This window comes from Trachinotus anak, unplaced genomic scaffold (assembly GCF_046630095.1).
Source record: "Trachinotus anak isolate AG129_WGS33_773 ecotype Australia unplaced genomic scaffold, CSIRO_AGI_Tana_v1 ptg000011l, whole genome shotgun sequence".
NCBI lineage: Eukaryota > Metazoa > Chordata > Actinopteri > Carangiformes > Carangidae > Trachinotus > Trachinotus anak.
Genome location: NW_027273862.1, coordinates 23,128,671 through 23,150,960, shown reverse-complemented (window position 1 = coordinate 23,150,960; position 22,290 = coordinate 23,128,671). Strand labels below are relative to the sequence as shown.

General features: G+C 40.8%; 2 protein-coding genes across 3 annotated transcripts; both read right to left on the bottom strand.

Annotated features, from left to right (window-relative positions):
* Positions 1 to 566: 566 nt before the first annotated feature.
* slc12a1 (solute carrier family 12 member 1) lies at positions 567 to 13,152 on the bottom strand. The gene is made up of 26 exons (XM_071489088.1): positions 12,593 to 13,152; positions 11,078 to 11,218; positions 10,677 to 10,752; positions 9,701 to 9,796; positions 9,200 to 9,339; positions 8,979 to 9,089; positions 8,761 to 8,872; positions 8,500 to 8,627; positions 8,217 to 8,301; positions 7,817 to 7,974; positions 7,623 to 7,730; positions 7,384 to 7,507; positions 7,126 to 7,227; positions 6,729 to 6,884; positions 6,532 to 6,631; positions 6,260 to 6,371; positions 5,784 to 5,924; positions 5,042 to 5,148; positions 4,850 to 4,932; positions 4,215 to 4,340; positions 3,384 to 3,512; positions 2,668 to 2,779; positions 2,395 to 2,481; positions 2,107 to 2,242; positions 1,911 to 1,978; positions 567 to 1,804 (listed from the first exon to the last, which is right to left on the bottom strand). The coding sequence occupies exons 1-26, from the start codon at positions 12,848 to 12,850 to the stop codon at positions 1,669 to 1,671; spliced, it is 3,132 nt and encodes a 1,043-aa protein (XP_071345189.1). The 5' UTR covers positions 12,851 to 13,152; the 3' UTR covers positions 567 to 1,668.
* Positions 13,153 to 16,519: 3,367 nt separating this feature from the next.
* ctxn2 (cortexin 2) lies at positions 16,520 to 19,921 on the bottom strand. Of its 2 annotated transcripts, none has more exons than XM_071490135.1 (2): positions 19,351 to 19,921; positions 16,520 to 18,430 (listed from the first exon to the last, which is right to left on the bottom strand). In XM_071490135.1, the coding sequence occupies exon 2, from the start codon at positions 18,359 to 18,361 to the stop codon at positions 18,116 to 18,118; it is 246 nt and encodes an 81-aa protein (XP_071346236.1). In that variant the 5' UTR covers positions 18,362 to 18,430; positions 19,351 to 19,921; the 3' UTR covers positions 16,520 to 18,115. The 2 variants fall into 2 exon arrangements, with proteins under 2 accessions (XP_071346236.1, XP_071346237.1); XM_071490136.1 differs by lacking the exon at positions 19,351 to 19,921 and adding an exon at positions 18,923 to 19,297.
* Between the last annotated feature and the right edge of the window lie 2,369 nt (positions 19,922 to 22,290).

Genomic DNA, 22,290 nt, shown 5'->3' with positions numbered 1-22,290 from the left:
CTTAAGTAAAACTTTGAATGCAGGATTCTTACTTGTGACAGAATATTTTTACACTGTGGTATTGCTACTTAACTAAAAGATCTGAGTGCTTCCTTCACCTCTGAATACAGGATATGTGTAGGTTTAGCTAGAGCACAAAATATGTCTTGGCTGAGATAACACTTGTAATATATTTTCTTATAAATTATATAATCTAATCATAATATATCATAATATGTAATGAATGTATTATACATTATATAATATCACTAATAGCATACAGCATGTGCAGCAAGCTATTTTTAATGATTTTCTCCTCCTCCTGTTATCATCATGGAAGGGATGGTAATCATATCTGGCGTCTTAGATGCAATTTGCTGGCCACGATTGGCAATAAATTAGCATTGCTATTCAGAATCAGTGAATTCACATTCAGTGTTCATATTCAAGGCGTGCAAATATGACCACCACTAACTCCAAATACTGCGAGTACTTTAAAAACAAACTAACAACAACACCAACAAAAAGGTTCCCTCTCCTCTGACGTTCATCTGAATACCTAATAAACAACACAGACGAGAATAAGAACAGCACAAAATTGTATTCCTTCTTTATTTCAGGTAATCACAATTATATATTTAAATAGGAAGACAGACAATATGCTAAATATACAGACACATTGGGTTTACAATCTTTTGTTTCATTAAATTTTCCTCAAAAAAGTGTACTGTGATAGTAACATTAAAAAATATTGAAACAGTATAATGTGGAACAGGTAAACATAATAAAGCGTCATAATAGCAGTGTGTTTTACACTCAGTGAATATCAAGCATGCTTAAAAAAAATAATCAAACCATTTTTACCACAGTTTAAAATAACTGATAGTAATGAATATCATGCTGTTAATTATTTATGAATGTTTTTTCTGTTTTTTGTTTTTTGTTTTTTTGCTCAGAAAATATCCACTAGTAAATTCAGACGTCTACCATATACATTTATTTCACAATCACAGCAGCAGGCAACACATTCACTCAGTGTAACCACTGGAAGTAGCTTCGTACTGGAATGATCTGACCATGGTAGGAAGACATGATTTTAGCTTTGTTCCAACCAGAAATCCAAAGAGCTCAGACTTTGCCTGTGCTCCTAAATTCACATTTAGACCCTGACATTTATGAACTCAGTGTCAGAAAATGTCTGTTCTTTATTGAGACTAGTCTAGTCCCTCAGCAGAAGTGTTAAGTGTGGTAGCCACACAGTGTAGTATCATAGTAAAAAGGTTTGCTGCAGCTTGAACAGCTCACCACAAGCCTTCATGAAACAGTTCATACCAGACCAAAAAATAAAACAGGTTATTAGTAAAACAAGGCTTTAGCTGTGACTGATTGTCGAGTACACCAGCTAAACACTTTCTATCTTCTATTTATTACTTAGGAATTGTGTGTTTGCAAGTCAAACAGTTAATTGTTCTACTTCTCTTATGTTCACATGAGAACGGAAGCACGTTTGCCCTCATGAGTTAACTGGAAACACTGGGTTGTGTTATACCATGCTGTTGTTGTGAAAGACTGACTGACATCATCCACGCCCCTGTGTGCTTTATGAACATGGTTCATCATTATGGTTCTGCCATTTTTTTCTTTTTGTTTCCAGTTACCGAGTACTCTGCTGTTCAGCCTGCAAGGTGCTCAGGAGTAGAAAGTAAGCACACTCTTGTGGTTGCCTCTGATGAGCAGTGTTGGTGGAAGGTCCTTTGTCAGAATGTCCAGCCAGGCCATGTAGAGGAAGTCAGAGACAGATTCCTTACGAGCAATGGGCATGCTCCTGCAGGGGGCGAGGTTACACACTCTATGTTAGACACTGTTTCTTACTGTACTGGATTAGGCTTGGCAGTTTTAATGTTATTCAGCCAACAGTTGCTCATACTTACACAATGATCAGATTGGCTGATTTGGAGTTTTGCTGAAGCACCTCGTTCAGTCGTACCTGGAGGTTGGTCTGTAAAACAGCAGCATTTTTTTTTTTTTTTAACAATGAAGTGTTTAACACGCTACCTCCAAGCCAAACTAAGGCATTATTATGGCTATGCTGTAAATAAAGTCTTAATTTAGTGTCAGTGCTTTTACCTTCTCCTCAAAGTTGTTCAGTTCTTTGTCAGTGATTTTCCAGGGATGCTCTTTCTGCATGGCCTCAGCCTGAGCATTGTCTTTAGACCCCTCATGCAGACGGAAAGGCTCAATCATGTCCTCTAACTTCTGCAAGCTGGAGAAAGTAGATAAGAACATGAGCTGACTGTGGAAAATAATCTCTTTTTGAATTATTTAATATATTTACATTATTATGAGTTGATTAAATTCACTCTTGCAGCATCTGGTCTGCTGTCACTGTTACGGCTGAAAAAAAAATGTAGTTACCTGTCAGAGCTGGGTCTGACATGGATGTCGTCGATGACGTTGATGTCAGTGCAGTTAATTCTGAATTTCTGCAGCAGAGACTTCATCCTGCAAGACAGGTTATCCCAGACTGGTTAACTCTCAAATAACTGTTGGTAATTATTTTTAGTTAATGCTAAATAACATCTCCTATAAAATGAGATGTTTTGCTAATTCTTTTACACAATCTATCTTCCACCCATTAAGCTATAATTGATATTGAAATAGTAATTTTTTTTTTTTTTTTTTACTCACTCCTGTTTATCCAGCTCACTGCGTTCAGGCTGCCCTGCGATGAAGATCCTTAATTTACAGTCTTTCCACTTCTTCCTGGTTGTCAGGATATAGGGGAGCAGCAGGGTAAGACCTGAGGGAGGAAAAGTATTTTTTTCATTTTCATTTTTTTCATTTTACATTGAATCCAGTTGGTTTCATTATACTAAATATGAGCACTTTGTATTTCACGTTTGCAAAGGTGGTTAATGTTTTAACTGAATTTATCTTTCTGTCACCAAGAGATCTCAGAACACAGACACCTGATTTCAAAAGTCATAATTACATATATATTTCTTAAAATTTATTTCGGGGCCATCTTTATGCTTTTATTTTGATAGGGAAAGTGGAGAGAGACAGGAACTGCGAGAGAGAGAGTGGGGGAGAGACATGCAGGTAAGGGTCCGGCCAGCTGGGAGTTGGCCCCTGCTCAGGGCTCAGTGTGCCCATCGGGGAGCCCCCAGATGTCATTATATTTTAAAAGCTATTATTATCAAACAATAATTCATATGAATGTTATCTTTGTGTGTTGCATCATTGTAGAGGAAGTGTTTTTGATTTGATTTTACTGTTCAGGTTTATTTATTCACTCTGTAGATTCTCTGCCTGCGGATGTGACGTGTCTCTGTGCACATATCTGTTACAATCTATGTTACAATCTTCCAAGGAGAAGGCAGCCCAGGGGAACCAACACCTACCTCCATCGTCAAACAGCCACCACACATCAATGGTGCCTTTAGGCTGTTTCTTCTTGAACTGAGCACTGGCCTCCAACAGCCTTTCATTCATCTTGGCAACCTGCGGGGGTGGTGGGCCGCACACTGACACTGAGAGAGGAAAAGATGGGAGAAAAGAGAGCTGGATGAGGGAGGAGAACTGTAGGAGGGAATGTAATTCACTGACAGAGCGTGGAGGGTTAAGGCAGATGGGGAAACTAGTGCAAACCAACATTAAGAGCTGACGCTACATCAGCAGGAGCACCCATCTCTCAGGTCTAATGTTCTAATGAGTAGGATGCAGATTGTATACTAATGACCATTGCCATTTTGCCAAGATGCAGCTCAGTGGCTTGTGTGTGTTTGTGTGTGTGTGTGTGTATGTGTGATGTAGCGACAGAGACAGATCGAGTGAGAGGATGCAAGCACCCTCTGCTGTCTGGGTTGAAGGACTGCTCTTGGGAGATGCTTTTCAAATGGAACGAAAGGGAGCATATTATTGGATTACACCCTCAGAGATATCTTTAGTGGGAACACTTGATTCAATTATATCTCAATGGGAGTGTGGAGAAGTTTCCAAAAAAGATGCACGTCATTGGTCTCATTTGTTAAATGTCTGTTATTTTATTCTTTGGCTGAGTGGGAATGTGAGTGTGTGGAGGAGAGTGAAATAGATACCTTGTTTTTTCCCACATATTTTTAGACTTATACTCATCTTCTGATGGAGCCTATGCTTTAAATACCTTCAGGCTGAAGCCTGTCTGAAATGTCAGGTCAGATTTGAACAGACAGAAATAACCACTAAATAGATACCTCTGGTCGTGAGCACTTGCGTAGAGGAATTCCTGGACTTCCTAAACAGTCCTTTTGCTTTTCCTCCATTTGGCATCATTTCGTTCTCCAGTGCCTGTTGCTCCCTTGCTGCCTTTAGCATCTCCTCTGAAAGACAGAATCAGATTCCCGGTTCATAATCAATATGTAACATGGTAAATTTGTGTAACATTAGCAAGGATTCTTCCTGCTATTAAAAAAGATTCATACAGAGACACAGCTGTAAACTGGCAGTTATTTTAACATCTTATCTGCGAGCTGATCTTCATAAATACTTTTTAATCTACAGAACAAGTGTCCCGACCTACTGTGGGTTGTTGTGAGAATAAGTTGACACACTACACCAGCGTTGTGATTTTTGACATTTACTTATGTTATTTTTTTGCTAGTGCAAAACAGTCATTTCTTTAAAACATTTTATTATGATTATGCATCCTTCTTTTATTTTTTTCCTGCAATGTTGCATTAATGTTTGCTGTTGTCTTAAGGGCCTATATTTCCTGTCCTTGTGTTTCATCCTTCTGCTTAGCCTTTCTGTCTGCAGCGTGCTTAAAAAGAACCACATAGACATAACTGTTGTTATAGTCTATGTATAAAAAAGAAGAAGTCATACTGACCTTCTGCTTCGACAATGTGCGACACATCGAGTCCCTGGTCCGCCCTCAGAATCACTGTCCCATACTCAAAGTCAAACGCATCGCTGTGAAAAAGAGAAGCAGGACACCAGCTCAGCACACAAATCTCCTATCACTTTAATCATTGTGTGTGATATTGTTACGTGTGCCTGTGTGTGTTTATTTGTGACTTACTGCAGTATTCCCACATAACTCTGCACTGGCTTTGCGCCTGCTGTCCTCCAGTTTCTCTTGAAGCCCATCATTAATATGTTGGGCTTCATACGGCCAAGACCAGAAGCCTGTAATAAAAAAGAACAACACTCATCGTATAAAGATAAAACCCAGAATCAGGAGGAGCCGTTAACTTAAGCAAAACAGAAACTGTGATATCCTGGGGTTGTAAAACCTGGTGTCTTCATTAACTGGAGAGAAAAAAAAAAAAAACACAATCTCCAAAAAGTTTCAAAATGTCCCAGACAAGACGGCTGTGAAGCTGTTTTACTGCCAGAAGTTATGACCAGATCGCTCAGCAGATCTTATTTTGTCTGCAGGGGCTCATCCAGTGCAGTGTTAATCAATTATAGCTTTTAATCTGCTGTGCTGTTTGAAGTAAGCATTCCTGACAAGGAACCAAGCCCTTATCTGGATAGTGCGATAGCCAGAGCCATAAGACTGTTTCCTCATTAACTCTCTCTTCTCCCTCCCCCGCCTCCCGCACTGATGTCCTGGCCAGATCCTTATGATAGGTTCAGGTCAGTGTCATAACACAGCAATAGATACTTTGTGTTGTGAGGAAGAAATGGGTCAATAAAACTTGTTTCTGATAAAAACTGACAGGTTACACATTAATCAAATGGATTTTTATGGGTTAGTGTTGTTGTTCTTTTGTTCTTGTCACTAAAATAAATGTTTTGTAAATCATGATTGCACTGACCTGCAGCAGGCTCTCAGTGCCTTCCCTGAACTCCTCACAGGCCACAGCAGCATAAAACGCCTTGCGCTTAGTCTTCCTGAGCCATTGCTGGTTCTTCTCCATGCCATCGTTCATCTCGCGGAGAGCTTCTGATCTTGGGCCCTGAGGAGATCACAACATACAGCACTTTGTGAGTGGAGTGTTTGTGTGAGTGTGGCTGATATTCCTCATACACCTTTTTCATATTCAGAGGACTCAACTGACTCTAAACTTTAGTCTCTGGTATCCAGACAGTTGGCATTTCCCTCATCCCCGCTTGATAACCTGCTGCACGTGAAGTCTGCAGTCTGCACTATTTAAATTTGCTTGATGTGACGAATCTCGATCGGAGTAGAAGGTCGATATTTAAATAAACATTTGGGGAAGATGATATGCTCTGCCTTCGTAATACCCATGGTTTTGCATTTACAAATAGCGAGATTACAGTATGATCTTACCACAAACACTTCGCAGGTAAGACAGAGTCCATAGTTCTTAGAGAAGGAGTGAGCCAGGTCTAGGAGAGCTGGTCTGCTCCGTGCTGAACCTGTCAGTGTTAAGATCTGAGGCCTGAAAAAGAAACATTGGTATTTTAAGATTCTGCAAATGTCCTTTGATTTTTATGTTTTAGTTTTTTACATGTCACACAGTCAAGGATAATTTTGAACAAGTTTTGTATTGTTATTGAAATATATATTTGTACCCACAGCGATGCAAAACAGACTTTTACCTGAAGTTCTTGACATGATCCTCCACACCAGACAGAGACAGAGCGTTGCTGACTGCACTCACAAATGTCACCGCCTGCGTGGACGAACCCCAGTTCACCTCTGGAGAGAAAAGGAGAGTCCTGACAGGTCAGGTCCACCATGCAGGCAGGCATCATGAATGTACTTCTTAGCATGCAAACATGTACACACAGCTCACCTGGCTTCTTGACTGTGACGTAAATGTAGAGGAGGATTTCAATGGCGTATGTGATGAGGGCAGCCCACCAGTTGATCACAAACATCACAACACAGCAGAGCAATGCGCCGAACAGGGACAGCCACATGTTGTAGTACTTGTATGCTGGTCTCCAACCTGCGGAAAGAATGACAGAAGAAAGACCCAATTAAGTAACTGCAAAGTGGGAAAGTGATGGGAAACAGACTGTACAGACACAAATCAAAATCTAATTATCTAATGCAACTCAGTTTTGGTGCTTTTTGTGATAGTGCCTTGTTTTGATATATACGCAGTCAGTGGATGGAAACGAGCAGCATTACCTCAGCCCACTGGCAGAATTTTTCATTTATAAGCTACTTTGTCTGTAGGGACCCACCTGGAGACTTGGCATAGGATGCATGGAAGCAGGAGAAGTTGATGAGGGCATAAGATGCCAGGAAGAAGTTTGAAATGATAGGGGCAATGGTGTTGAGATTACCTATGCAGACAAAAAACAAACAAACAATCACCTTAAATTCTGCATAAAAGTTTTTTCAGTTCATTTACTTGCTCATTTAAAGCTTAAAATTAAATTCAAGATAAAGCATAAGATGGTTGTCGTTGTGAAGATGTTACGACAGACCACTGAACTGACCAATGAGAATGAAGGCCACAGAAATAATGAATGTGAGGATATAGCCACGGATTGGCTCGTTGTTCTTGCCGTGTCCCTTGGCAAAGAAATGCAGTGCCTTGTAGATGTTGTCTTTACACAGGGCCTGAAGAGAGACAGAGGTTAAGTTAGAAAAGATTATTTTGTTTTCAGGAGTCATAATCTCATTGTATCTCAGGGGAGAGTTCCTCTACAACATTGCTCTATGGTGAGTGACTGACCTGGAAGACTTTGGGAGCACTAACAAGTGAAGCCAGGGCTGAAGAAAGGGTAGCTGAGAATGTTCCAGCAATGATGAGGGGACCAAACCCAGACACCATGGTCATCACCTGTGCCAGAGGCGAGCACAGGAGAGCGTTAGAGGTGAGACAAACCCCTTGTTATGTGCAGAGGTCGGAGTTTAGTGACTGTGTACCTGGAAGTTGTTCATCAAGCCAAACTTGCATTTGTTCACTGCGCAGGAAGAGAAATCATAGCCGAGCTCACAAGCAACTGCTGACGAGCCATTACACAGTGCCCCGACAGCAACCACATCAGTTACGTTTCCTGTGGCGTCACGGACGACGGAGGCAGCTGACCAATTAGAGAGAAGCACTGATTACATTTAAAAATCCAACAACCTCATGTTTGATCAAGAAAAATGCTGGCTTACTGACACAGCTGAGAAAAATGAACCCTTGGGACACACAGGCTACTGTATGTATGAATATGTCTAAATCAGGTTTAATTGCATCCGCCAAAGGTTAACTCTCCAGCAAGGTAATGTTTTTATATAAACAACATAAATGTTGAGTTTCATGGATTATTGTACTTACAGACGCACAGGGCCACAGCCAAGTAGGTGATACCAGTGATGACGATGGCCAGCAAGGTACCTTTGGGAATGGCTTTTTGGGGATCCTGCAAAATAACACAGATCTCTGTTAAAAGATATTAAAAATGTAAATGAATGAATGAATAAATTAAAGTAAAATAGTCTCAGATACTATTTCCATTTTCACTACGTCCAGCCTTTTGTTAGGAAAACCTATGTACCATTGCAACTAATGATTCCTATGCACAGCTCTTAAGCAATGACCTCTGTGTGAAAAAAGTTACCCGCAAGTCTCCAGAGATGTTGGCTCCAGCCAGGATTCCCGTTGCAGCAGGGAAGAAGATAGCAAAGACTGAAAAGAACGTCTCCTTCTCCCTAAAGGCCGGAGCAAAATTCTCTAAGAAGATTTTTGCTGTGAAAAGGAGAGCGAGCGAGAGAAGAGAAATGAACAGGGAAAGAAGAAATTAGGTGAACAGTGCTTTGCAGTGATTTGAGTCAAGTCTTCACATTTTTTAAAGTGAAATGATTTGGAGAGGGTGTCTTACAATTATAATTGAAGAAGCCTTTGGATTTCTTATCAGGGGTCGCAGGAATGAATGTTCCGACAAATACATTCACTATGGCCACCAGCAAGATGATGAGTAGAACAATCTGTGCCTGTGGGGACAAAATAATTAAATTCATTAAAGTTATGGTTGCAATGCTTTACCACAACAAGCCCAGAGACTGGCACCAACAACCAGCTATCATAGTCCTCTCTCACCTTGGCTTCCCATTCCATTCCAGCTACTGATATGCCCAACAGCAGCACCACCGTAATACAGCCAACAATTCTGATGTCATTTATTTCATCCACCATAAGGGCGGAGTTCTCCTGTGTGTGACCAAAAGCAGGGAACAGATCAGTGTGTAGTCAAATATCTCGGAAAGAGATGTTTCCACAATTCCCTCCACCAATCACCTGATCATAGTGACATCACACACCTTGAGCAGATCGACCACAGTCTCAGCAAATCCCACCACGTACATGGCTACAGCCACTGCATTGGCAAAGGCGAAAATGAGACCGATCGACCCACCAAACTCTGGCCCCAAACTGCGAGATATCAAGTAGTAGGCTCCACCTGAAAAGACAAAATGAAGCACACACATTCATACAGTAGTAGTGGATGATTAATCACCACATCACCTATTCATTGATTTAACGTCTGAACAGGTTAAGTAGGCTGTAAAACAAAGAAAAGGCTTCAAGAGATGATATTCAGGTGCAGGTTTGAGCCTTGTGTCTTTATCTACACACATGCCGTCCTCCATTCTCTCAGTAAAAGATTTTGTGTCGGAGCGAGTGTGTATTATCTCAGGCTTTATGAATTTATAAACAAGGCCTGCAAGAAAGCTTAGTCAATAGTTGAATTCAGTTATTTCGTGACTCTGCTTTTCTGAAAATGAAGTTGTTTTATGTGCGTGCACAATGTATTAACTTACCTCCTCTGACCACGCCGTTAGTACAAATGGCAGACATAGAAAAGCCAGTGATGGTGGTGACCACACAGCTGAGGACAATGACCACAATTCCCAGACCTGAAACGCAACATGTGAAACAGCTTAAAATGATAATTTTTAACCACTACTAACTCAGCCGTTAATTTTATGCGGTCTGTCATAGAACATTATGATTGTAAATTGAAATCTTCCTCGACACAGTCACCTTTAAAGTCAGTGACAGTTCAGGAGCCTGGGGGGCTATAAGTTATAGCCGTCTGCTGTACCTGCTCTACCAACTGCCTGTGGCTTTCTCTGCTTCTCAAAACCATTTAGTTACACCTCCTGAACAAAAGCGGCTTGCCAATCAATAGGTTCTTAAGCAATGAACACACCCATGAAGCCATTCACACAGCTTCCCCTTTCTTCCTCTCCTCTATCTCTTTCTTCCATGCTGCTCATTGAGGTTTGGCTCTGAGAACAGACCTTCAGCAAGTGTAGATTATTATGGGAGCTCAGAAAGGATAGTTAAGTTGAATCTGCCCCAGTTCAATCACCCCCTTGCTAATGAGTGAAGGACTTTATAATCTTTTAATTGCCCCTAGTCCCTAGGATTACTGGTAACGGCACCCCAATTCGTCCTCAGAACGCAGACATGTAGGATCTGCCTGCTGTTGCCCCAGACACCATCGTACTGGTTCAACTGGGGGAATCATCAGGCAGGTGACAGGCAGACTCAGTCAAGTCAAATCAGATTTATTTGTACCACATAAAAAAATCTAGCAGGCTTTTTTTAAAGGCCACGTTAGCAAGAGCTTCTAACCTACGCTGAGCTGTGTAGGAGGAAAAACAAAAGCTCCTGCGAAAACCTGTACATGTAAATAAATGTAGCCACAGGTGAAAAATAGCTGCACAAAATGCATCTTTGTGCCTGGGGACTATGTCCCGTCTGACCAACATGTGCCATTGTGTCACTCACCCCAGCCTGCCTGACCAAACACCCAGGACAGACGGATGAACAACATGACACCCCAGATGTTCAGCATGCATCTTACCTGTGGAGGAGAAGAACAATTTAAATCTGTGTGGGTGATGATTTATTATCATGTCCCTTTCAATAACAAACCAAAACATCTCTTACTCAATTTAAAAACTTTTAAAAAATGAACTAAACTGAACTTTTTTTTTTTTTAATCGTCATTGCAGCAGCAAATATGATCATCCAGCAGCTCTTCTCCCAGACTCTTGGTCTTGAAAGCCCCACTTGGCCCTGCCGTGTTATTGAGACACATGGAGCCTTGTCTTGCCAGGTCACAGTTAAGTAGAGTGACCCTGCTTCTATAAAGCAGAGGGAGCCCGACATGACCCGACATAACTCACCAGGACGCCCCTTATCCAGCCAAACTTTACTGCTCCTTTGTTGGTGTCAGCGGGAACGGCAGACTCCAGGTCATCAGAGGGTGTCCCGTCACTGCTCTCGCCATCATCCTCCACAGTATCTGGCACAGAGATCGCGCCATTCTGTTGGGAAAATGTAGAGGCAAATATAAAGGAAAGGAAACATGTCTTAATAGACATAACTGGGGTATATTGATGATGATTGTGCTTTTAGCAATTTTGGTTTTAATATGCATTTGTCTATTGTCATTATTAAGCAATGGTGTCATTATTAGTAAGCTCCAGTCTCTGTTTTTATGAGCTCTCATGAGGAGATACTGTCTTTTTGTGTAGGACGTAGAAAGGGTCAGGAAAATGGTGGTGATTTGATTTGGATGAAGATTGATAAAGAGTCATTATGTTGCTGTGTGTCCTTGAAAACCAAAGGGAAAAATGGAGAGAAAAAGACAAACCTTATTTTTGATCTCTATGAAGATGAATAGTGAAATGTTAAATAACTCTACTGTCTGACATCTGATTTAGTGAGACCACTTTGATGTGTTTCATTTGCATTTACTGAAAGAAAGAGATCTTGGCAACAAATTGTCAGCCTTTCAGTTGCAGTGGCGTGGAGTTTGTAATTACAGCAAATTATACTAGTGAGCCATTCAAATCTCAGACTACTTGAAACATGTCAATTTGCATCGTGGGTCATTACTTTAATATAAAACGCTGATTGCCAAATATTTCAACACTAAATGTGCTGTAGTCATTTTCTGTTGTTTAAATCGAGCAAAGTGATCAAACACATTTTAGTCTACGAAACTATAAGTCAGCTATATTTAGTAGCCCTGGATGAATTTGGGGATTCTTGCACAAATCACTGGTTCATGGTGAAAGATATATTTTGAAATCAGTCTTACACTGGAATGACACATAATTGATTTCAATTGACTGTGATGTGACTGCTAAAAACATACTAAATCTAGTTCAGCCTATAAAACCTAAATGACCTATAACCCCATCTCTACTGCAACACAAGGCAGTATAACGACCTAATAAAACGCACTAAAAACTCCTAAGTGTGTCAAGTTTGTTTATTGCTGTTAAGTTCCAGAAATAACTCACAGAGTCCTTTTTAGTTTCACAAGTCTTTAGGCAAAGAGATAATGACTGAACTGTGGACACAATGAAAGTGATGATTAAACAGCTGTAAAATATCTTTCTTCACTGTTTTGAATCTTTTTGACCTGAGTGAGTGGACTGGGTAACTGAAGAGCAGAACAAAGGGCTGCAGTTACAGAGTCAGTGACTTTAATTTGGGACTCAGGGAGAAAAACAGGTGTGAGCTACGTCCTGCACAAGGTGAGGTGAAGGACAAACGTGCGTAATAGAAGAGGAAAATTGGTGCAGACTGTGTGTTGCAGGAGAAACAGGAAGACAAAGACAGGACATAAGGGATGAGGATCTGTATCGTTCACATTTACCAACTTCACTCACAGACATACGTGCACTCACCTTCTGAAACACATCATGGAGCTCCTGCAGGGATGGCCGCACAGCCCGATGGCCACTCACACTGCCTGCATTGCGATAGAAGTCAATGTTGGGCACTCGGTCCAAAGTGTCATGACCAAAGGCGCTGACCACCGAGGGCCGGACCATGCGGTGGTCCCCGTTAGAGAAGTTGGTGTCCTCATAGACAGGAGGTTCATCCAGAGTGGAATCATAAGCATTGTTGACATGCTCCCCTCTGTTAGACTTGAACCTCTCCATTAGGAGTGCTGAAAGGGATTCTCAGATTTAAACAGTCAACGATAAAACAGCAGTGTAGATCTCAAGTCTTCAGTCATCCAACAGTGTTTTAAAAAAGCAGAGCACTGCATCAACTGGTGTGGTTATCCTTGTTTATTGGCATATAAACTAGGCTAGGATTAGACTGATAGAGAGATCTCTTCTCTTCTAAGCTCCTTGTGAGTAAACTCAGTTCGTCTCAGATGGCCAAGCTTTATACCTCGCAAACCATGGTCATACACTGGCTGTCAGCTATTGGCTAATTGTCTGGATCAACCCTCAGAAAACTGAACGAGGGGTGTCAAATATGTCCTTGCTCCATCCTAGGGGACACAAAGGCATTGCTTAACGATTAACCAAGTCATAAACGCCGAACGAGAGATAAAAGCGCTCACTGCCTGAGTTCTGAAGAATTGATTACTAATATTATTGTCTGAAGTGCAGGGCAACAGCACATGTTGTTCTGTGGTTGGAGTTTATGGGGCTATGGATAGTATTTCTTCAGACCTCTGGGCCCTTTGGATGAATCACCGCGAACCGTCCATGTGGATGTTCCCACTAGCAAAAAGCAAATATAACTAAGCAGGAAAAGTTTCAAGGTTACAGGTTACATGATGTGTATGACTGTGGAAGAAAACTTTAAAGTTAATATGGGATGACAGAGATATATTTATTTTATAACAGATACATAAGCAATAGGATATAATCAATAGAACTAGTGTGATAACAGGAGGGAAACCAATCTTACAGTGACTAAGATATAGGGCTCATTAGTGCAATATAACTGATCAAATAAATGTTATCTCTGATAATTTTCTTTGCCACAAACTGTCAGGGGGTAGCAAGCACAGAAGAAACAGTGGTATTCATGAGGAAAATTTGAGTTAATATGAGACCATGAATTACAGGAACATGCCGGAGGCACTTCTCCATAGCCACATGACTTCTAAAGTGCCTTTAAAAGAACTCTTAACAGGTAAACTTCCTTATTACTGATACACCAGAGTGATTTATGCACACAGTGAAAGGCGGACTAATGACTTGAAGTCTGACCTTGGATGTATTGCAGGCTGAGAAAAATACTCCAGCACGTGTTTATATGTGCAGATTGAAAGGAGGCAATCAATCGCACAATGCTTATCAGATGTGGAACACAGTAGTTCAAAGTTGTCGCAATTTTCAACAAGAATGATACTAACTGAGTCATAGGGAAGACAGAAAATTTTCCAGATGGGATGTAATGATTACTGCAGAACAACTCCCCTCTTTCCATCTGCCTCTGTATTACTTCTCTGTCATAATCGGACTAAAAAGGGTCATTTTAACAGCTAATGATGATATTAATCCTCAGTTTTGTGTCAGATGAAGTTTAGGTCTTCTTCTTGTGATACCTCACAGCTGTCTTGGTGCATTTAGAGACCCTGCCTCTCCCACAGTCTGGATTTAAGATTAAGGTGATTCCTTTTTATTATTGGGCCTTCTTGACTTTAGTCTGCTCTGTGTGAGTAAATCCAGAGTTTGTGGAGCTCCTCAGAGAGGTAGCAGGTGCACATGCTCCAATCTGTACAGTGAACAGGAGAATCTGCACTTTAGTTAATGTCCAAAGGGCTTTAAAAGAGGCTGGAAAAAACATCTTTTTGCAGCATTTATCAAACCTTGCTCTGCACACTGCGATGTGAAAAGTGATTAAGTACAAAGCAGCAGATACCAGCCGACAGGATTCCTGATACTATGTCTTAAAGGGCTGCAATAAATAAAAGTGTGGGTAAGCCCTATAACTCATCTCAGCTGTGGGCCCAGTCAGTGTAGGACTTCTAATTGTTCCTGTCAATCAAGAATAAAATGAAATGTCCACAGTCAAGCATGATATATTTTTTGTTATAGAAAAGCTTACTTCTTTTTGAAAATTCAGCTACTTTAAATCCAGCATAAATTAATTAAATTTCATTGAATTCTTTCAAAAAAAATTATTATTTTATTTTTTATTTTTTAATTTTGAATGTTAAAATCAAGTTTTCAATTATAAAATGTAATATTCCTTATTTTATTTATATTCTAAACAAACTTTCACCTGCAAAACAACAACAAATGTTGAGTCGATTCAAAGTGAATTATTAATCATAATAGCTTTACAATCATTAAATAACTGTTATAAAACATTAATGCACGTCATGGTAGGTAATCACTGACCTGTCTGCTTTATAGAGGTGTTCAACATGGTTAACTCCAAGTGTAAAATCAAGATGAGCCTTTGCTCAGGATTCAGATCTGACATGAGAGTCCTGACTCCAGCTCATTTCTTAATGTAAAGCAACCAGTGCAGGCATTTGTGAAGGAATGCTTCACTATGATAAAGTGTTGTGTTGTGTTGTACGAATTTTAAAAAATGAAGTGATATAAAGGCTAAAGCATAATAAAGCCTTTTTAATTAGAAAAAAAAATCACCACTTCACTGACACTCAAGCTATATTCGGAAGTTATTGCTCTAAAAGTAGCATTAACTTTAGATTAAAGCGCTTTGTTGCTTTAAAAATAAAAGGCTTATTTTATCTCCTGGACTTGTCACAACAAATCAAGGACATAGCTTGTGAGGTCCGAAGACCATAACTAATAAAACTGATGACTGATAATCAAATGCTAAGGTTCACTATTTAGCTGACTCATTGCTCCTATACTATGTAATAAATGGATTCTTTAAGTACGCAGGTGCTATTTTCTGTAAATCCATCAGTGTATTTACATTCCTTCCCTAGTTACTTAAATGTCAACAAAAGATTAATATTTCTAATAATCTTGATTATTCCTGATATACATAATGTAGTCTGACATATTATGCACAGTATAACTGTAACTGTAGGCCCTATTTGAAAATTTCCTCTTGTATGAAAAGATGAGGGTAGCTGTCTCTGATCCAGTCAAAGAAGGGAAAGTGATTCATGGAATTTTAAATCAGCTTGAGACAACGCACACCTGACAGCACTCAGGTGTGAAAATACAATGCAGAGTAGATACATTTGTTAAAATTTGATAGAGTTATGACCCTTTGTCAGTTTTTCCTCTAAGGTTAGTGGGCTTTTAGTCTGATGAGGAAAAGTGCAGTGTTTTTTTCCACTAAAAATAGATTTCAGATAAGGATGTCAGATAGGTGACAGAGATAATGTTGCAATAATGATTGCATTCCTGACGAATGACGCGTTATGGGAGGTGTGCATGGTGGCCTGGCGTCTGAGTGCAGTAGGCTCTGCAGATCAAGACCTCCCTTATCACCACATGACTGTCAATGGATGCCTGTGTGCATCACTTACGGCTGCTGCATTAGGTTCTTTTCTGTCTCTAGACCCTGCCGACACACTTGCACAAATCATAAACTGTAGAAGAATCTACTCTTTCTCGTGTTATTGTTAGAAATTCAGATCACCCTATTTTTCTTCTGCTCTCTCTCTGTCGCAGAGATGATGAACAACCGCTGCCAGAGTTTAGAAGCAGAAGCAGGGCTTCAAATTTTCATCGAAGGTTTTTTGAGCCTCTGCCAACTGTCACCTAAAGTATCACACTAATTATAAAAAATAATAATAATAAAAATATGTTATATTTCACATGCTCCACAGATTGTAATAGGAGACCCAAAAAGCAACAATTTGGCCAACAATATTTTAAAGTGAAGAAATTCTATTTATTTCACATCATTGAATCAAATCTATATCAATGAGAAATCTCTACCACCAGCTGAGCAAGCAACAGGTCAGGAGACGTCATCGGTCATCATGATATGCCACACACACACACACTCATGTACACACACACACACACACACACACTCATACACACACATAAACAGGTGCTCTAATGTTTCTAGATGAAGGCACATAAACCCATTGAAGGTCACAGTAAGGCAGATTCACAGCACTAAGGAGAAACCGTAGACCGTAAAAATTAGCAAAGGAACACTCCAGACTTTGACCAGTCTGCTGTATAACAGAATCTCTGTTCAGTCCCGTCTTCCTCTGTCTGGAGGGAAGAGAGCAGGTGAGAAAGGGTGAGGATGGCTGAGAATAGGAGGAAAAAGATGTTCACGTGCAGTGTTGACAGACATCCCACCCCTATTTTCCATGTGACCTTTTCTTCCGCAGACAGGTAGTGAGAGTTTCTCCTTGTCATTAGAAAACTAGCAGCACTGAAAGAGAGAGTTCTTCCTAGTTTCTAATCCTCGTTTCCCCTTGAAAGTTCTTTGGCTTGATCGCATCAGCCAACCTTCAGACAGAACTTCACACAGAGTCATAGGCCTTTGCAGACAAAAGTAAACAGTTGCGTTTTTTTTCTTTCACCCAGACATATAATTGTGGCAACATACAATATATCATCACTCAAAACCAGCAGCAGTACAAGCTCAAAAAGAGTTGTTTTTGCATCATTTAGAAACAGTAACACCATAATGTAAATCACAGTTTGTTCAGTTTCCTTTCACTGCATGACTTCAAAAAACAAGACACCACGGAAAGGACCAATCTGTACATACACAGCAGCAGCAGCAGCAGCAGCATCAGCAGCAGCAGCAGCAGCAGCAGCAGCATCCCTTTGGATCACCAACAGATTGGATTTGATTAGTCCACAAAGCACTGGTTTGACATAATACCCTGTATCCAACCAGACAGTATACATTCTTGTGCAGATCAGCTCTGCTGTGCAGAGGTGGAATCACTCTGTTTCCCATCCTCACATGAGGAATCTTGTCCCTGAGTCTTCAAACTGTATCTGTATAATCCCGCTGCACCCTAGTTCCCCACCCTGTCCCGCGAGCGTCCGCCTCTTTCCACCTCTTGTAATCTACAGACATTCAACTTGTAGGCATGGGTTAAAGGGAGCTTCGGCCATTTCCGTGTAAATTGATGAGCTGAAATGCACACCATGCTGGCAGAAGGGCAGAGGAGAATATGACACAGCATCTACCTCACACTTGGTCAGACACACACAACAGACATGTAGTCACATACAGTAGAGAGACTCTACACGGGCTCTGAACTAACAGTGCGAGCACATTGAACAACATACACAGCTTCAGTCTCTTAGCTGAGTCTGTCACAGAGAGATGTCTTAATGGCGTGTCAGTGTCAGGTGCAATGGTTGTGCAGCGCTGTGTGTCACGTGTGTTTGCGTGTGTGCAAGTATATCTGTGTGCGTGTGTATGCATATGTCTATCTATAGGCGTTTCTGTTTGCGAGGACATCTATGGATGTGTGTGTCCCTGTGTTAAGTCAGGGCGTACTCAAACGTTCCTTTCTCCAGCCCTTCAATGCCATCGGCCCAGTTGGAGGAGGGCATACTGCTGTAGGGGTCCAGCAGGATCCTGAAACACCTTACTATCAGCAGCCCCAGGAACACCAGGAGCATCCCCACAAAGGCAAACGCTGTCTTCTGCTCCAGAGTCAGAGAGTGCGCCATCATGTCGTTTCCGCTCATGGCAGCAAGGGAGTGGTTGTAGTGGACGCTAAACATGGTAAACCAACATCGAGTTGCCTCATCTCTCCTCTGATAGGGTCAGGCGTTTAGGAGCCTGCATGTTACCTGGACAGAGATTACATGGTGGCTTCATATTAGTGCTGTCTTGTCTCTGTTGCAGAGAGGGTCCATTTAATTAACCTATTTAAATATTATCACACTCATGCTTACACTGCATAGACGATGAGGAATAAGGGTGCTGATATGGTAGAAGAAATACAGAAATTCCACAATGAAATGTTGAACAGGTTTACAGGTATCTATAAATAGCCTTTTTTGAGTGTGGTATCAAACAGATGTCCAGAGACTTTGATCTCTCTCACTCACTCTGCCCCTCTGGGAATTTTGCAGAAAATTACAAAAGGCAAACATGAACAGAAGAGTGAGGGAGACTGCAGGAGATCAGGTTCAGGAATACCAGCCAATGCCATGACAGTGTGTCGCAGTGCATAGCCAGCGGTTAAACATAGGCAAAGCCATAAGGTATAAATGAAAACGTCACATCTCATGAAGATGTGATGTTATGTATGTTATGGTTTAGAAGAGAGGGATCTCTACCTGTTGCGTGTCAGCAGATGCCTGCCAGACAGTGTAATTCCATTAGACAAGATAGCGACGGTGATTGACCGAACATAATAACAAAATTGGTGTGGTCACACAAGTGGAAGTCTGCTGCTGTCATTCTTTTCCTCCCCAAATTGTTCATATGAACACAAGCAGCAGGTGGCTCAAGTGAAAGGAAGGGAGGGAGGGGGGACGAGAGAGGGAGGATACATACTGACAGGGGCAGGGGAATGAACAGAGAGAATTGGGAAAGACAGATGAGGGAGAAGCAAGTAGGATGATGAGGACACTGCACAAGTATGCATGGTGAGAGAGGGAGAGGAGAGAGGGAGGGAGTGAGGTAGGGTGAAAGAGAAAGGAGAGACTGCATTGACAGATTTTCTGGTGTGGGATGTCAACGAAAGAAAAAGCAGGCATCTCACCGTCATTATCGTTCCATCCTTACAGACCTGTTGCTGCTGTTTCTTCCGAGCAACTCCTCTGTCTCGGAGCCCCCAGACATATGTCCCTTAATCCATCCATTGCCAGCATACAGGGTGTGCTAGGCTAACCTCACATCTAAACAAAAATCTGGAGATGAAGAGAGAGACAGAGAAGCAAGGGAGAGGCTGGATCAAGCTATGATATATGTCTCCTCTCAGAGATACAGCTCCTCTCCTCATGCTCCCTTACTTGCTGCCTCCTACTCATTATCATTCTGTTTCTCTATCTCTCCCTCCAGAAGCACGCACGCTTGCTCCTGCTGCATGGCAACCACTTGTTAGTCTCACTCAGCTGCTCTGCTGCCTCAGTCATTCACAACATTCCCCCCCTCAGCAACACCACGACAGATGCAGCAGCATAAACAAGCAACCCGCCTCTTCTTTTTCTTCTCTCTTCATTCTCCTCTCCCTGGCTTATTTGGCTCATCTATAAAAATGACTCCACCAAAATGTGACAGGAATATCATGGCTTAGCCAGCAGGAGAAATGCTGCCTCTCACTGCTCCTGGCCAGTAAATGCTGCTGCAAAGGTATTTTTGGTCCAGCACAGCACTATCCTCAAAGCCTGCTCCTGCTTTGATGATGTGTTTTTAATTGGTGCAGTTTGCTGTGGTCAAATTGAATTAGCTCCTTTGCTTAAAGGCTTACGAACGCAAGCTCCCCCGGACATGCGGAAGGAGGAAGAGACTGGTATTTAAATAGATTTTACTGGAGTGAATGAAAAGCAGTGTTGTATGGGAAAACAATCAGCAGGTCTGTAACAGTATGCAGCAGTGATGCGTCCAGCCATTTGTTTTGTTGTTATGCGATGCATAACGTTCATATCAGCAATGTAGTTTTTGTGACAGTGGTGCAGTGACTCGGATCTAAGGATAAGGCATCCCATGAGGGAGATGGTCATCACTAGTGCAAGATGTGCAATAATTCAAGGCTTGAAAGCAGGAAGGAGAGCTCTATTTTCCTTTTTCGGTCATAAACAGCTGAAATATTCCCTGAGAGAATCTAAACACAGAGTTTTATGCCTCTGCAGTGTCGTTTGAACTGTCATTTTTGTCTTGGGTCAGTAGCAGTCTCTGGTCTTGGCTGTATTTGGGTAGAAACAGGTAGTTTGGCACCACTGGGATTTGTTGACCAAATCAGCTACTTATAAACACAGTTTTATTTCGCTTTTATTTTAAGGATGGTAGAGGAGATGATTTAAAAGACAAGGTCAAAATAGAAAAGTATTGGGTCATAGCATAATAGTGGGTGGTCATTGGTGATAAATTCAAGTTACAGATTAAATGGTTTAGTTTAAATGGTATGTCATTATTATTAATCCATTACAGTGAATTGGCTGTCAGAAAGGATTCCATGAATCCATTCTAGTGAAAATGAACAGAAGTTCATTGACTTACACATTAATGCATTTGCTTCTGAATCACCTTTATCACATCTGTCAACAGTCAAAACATGCAAATGTGTGTTAACCTGTGCGTCAAGGTGTGCTGATGTGCTTTGGACTCTTTTGGTTTGGAAGACAAACTGCTGAGACAACCTGACTCTGTTGTATAAAGCATATTAGAATATTACACAGTGTCCATAGGACATAAGGATAAAGATTATTAGACTTTTATCACAGCCAGACAACAGGTCAGGAACAAAACTGATACTGAGAACTGTAAAACTATGATGCTATGAATTGCCCTCACAATATCCCTTTTAATGTTAATGAACTCCACACCACACCCTTGTGTGATAATACAATCTGTACAAGAAAGTTCAAAGACAGATGCAGTGAAATTACCAAGATTTTAAATACTTTATTAGGGCTCCATTAGCCTAACCGCAGCAATTACTAATTCTCTAGGGGCCCACAACCTAATTAAATTTACATGGTCCATTGTAAGTTAAATTTTCATCTAAAAAGGATGGTCTGACTTTTTAGAATAAATATAATAATGTATGATAATGTAAAGGTATATTGCCAAGGTGATAATGCACATCAAAGTATACGTGACAAGAGACATAAAGCTGTAGTTGCAAATAAAGCAAATGAAAAATGACCACAAACTTTCTGCATTTCCTAGGTGAGGTGTGTAATGAGACATTCAAGGTCTTCGGTGAGATAGCGATAGCCATATCAGACACATGCAAGTTTAGGGCCAGGTTTATTTTTTGCTATAGTGTGGTAATTCACACATATTGACATTAGTTCTGGGTTTCCAGGTTGATTATGCTGTTGTTTGGAAAAAGACAAACTAACTTTTATGATTTTGTTTATGTTTCAAGTGGATAATATTTTAGTCCTACATGTTTCCAAAGAAGCCTCATCAAGGAGGTCTTTTTGGTAACTACTGGTTGGATGAAATCGGTTCCAAAGACCTACTCCGGTTTTTACAAAAAGATTAAAAAAAATGTACATCTTGAAATTTTGTTAGTGCCACCTAGAAATGTAGGAGTCACCTTTCAATGCAAATCTATTGGGGAAGCTCCAACATTAGATGCACATATAATCACATAGGTTTTTGGCATATGACGATGAACTGTTAATGTACTGTAATGTGATTTCTTATATGCATATGAAATGATTTGTACTAACTTAGGTTGACTGAGTGTTCTTTGTAATTGAAACCAGCTTACAAGGTTATTTTTAAGTTGTCTTATTAATGGTGCAGCATTTACCTGTGGGATGTATGCTATTAAAACAACTAGCAATTAAGGAAATGTATTATCAGTTTATTGACCTGATTTTTCATTGACAGAGTAATACGTGTGCATGTTAAAGGTTAACTTACCTGTTATGTTACAGGTCAACCTGGTCCATTGTTGTAATTGAATGTTGTTGCAATCTCTCCTTCATCACACCTGACTTAGCAGGTGACTTATCTTGTGCTTGTG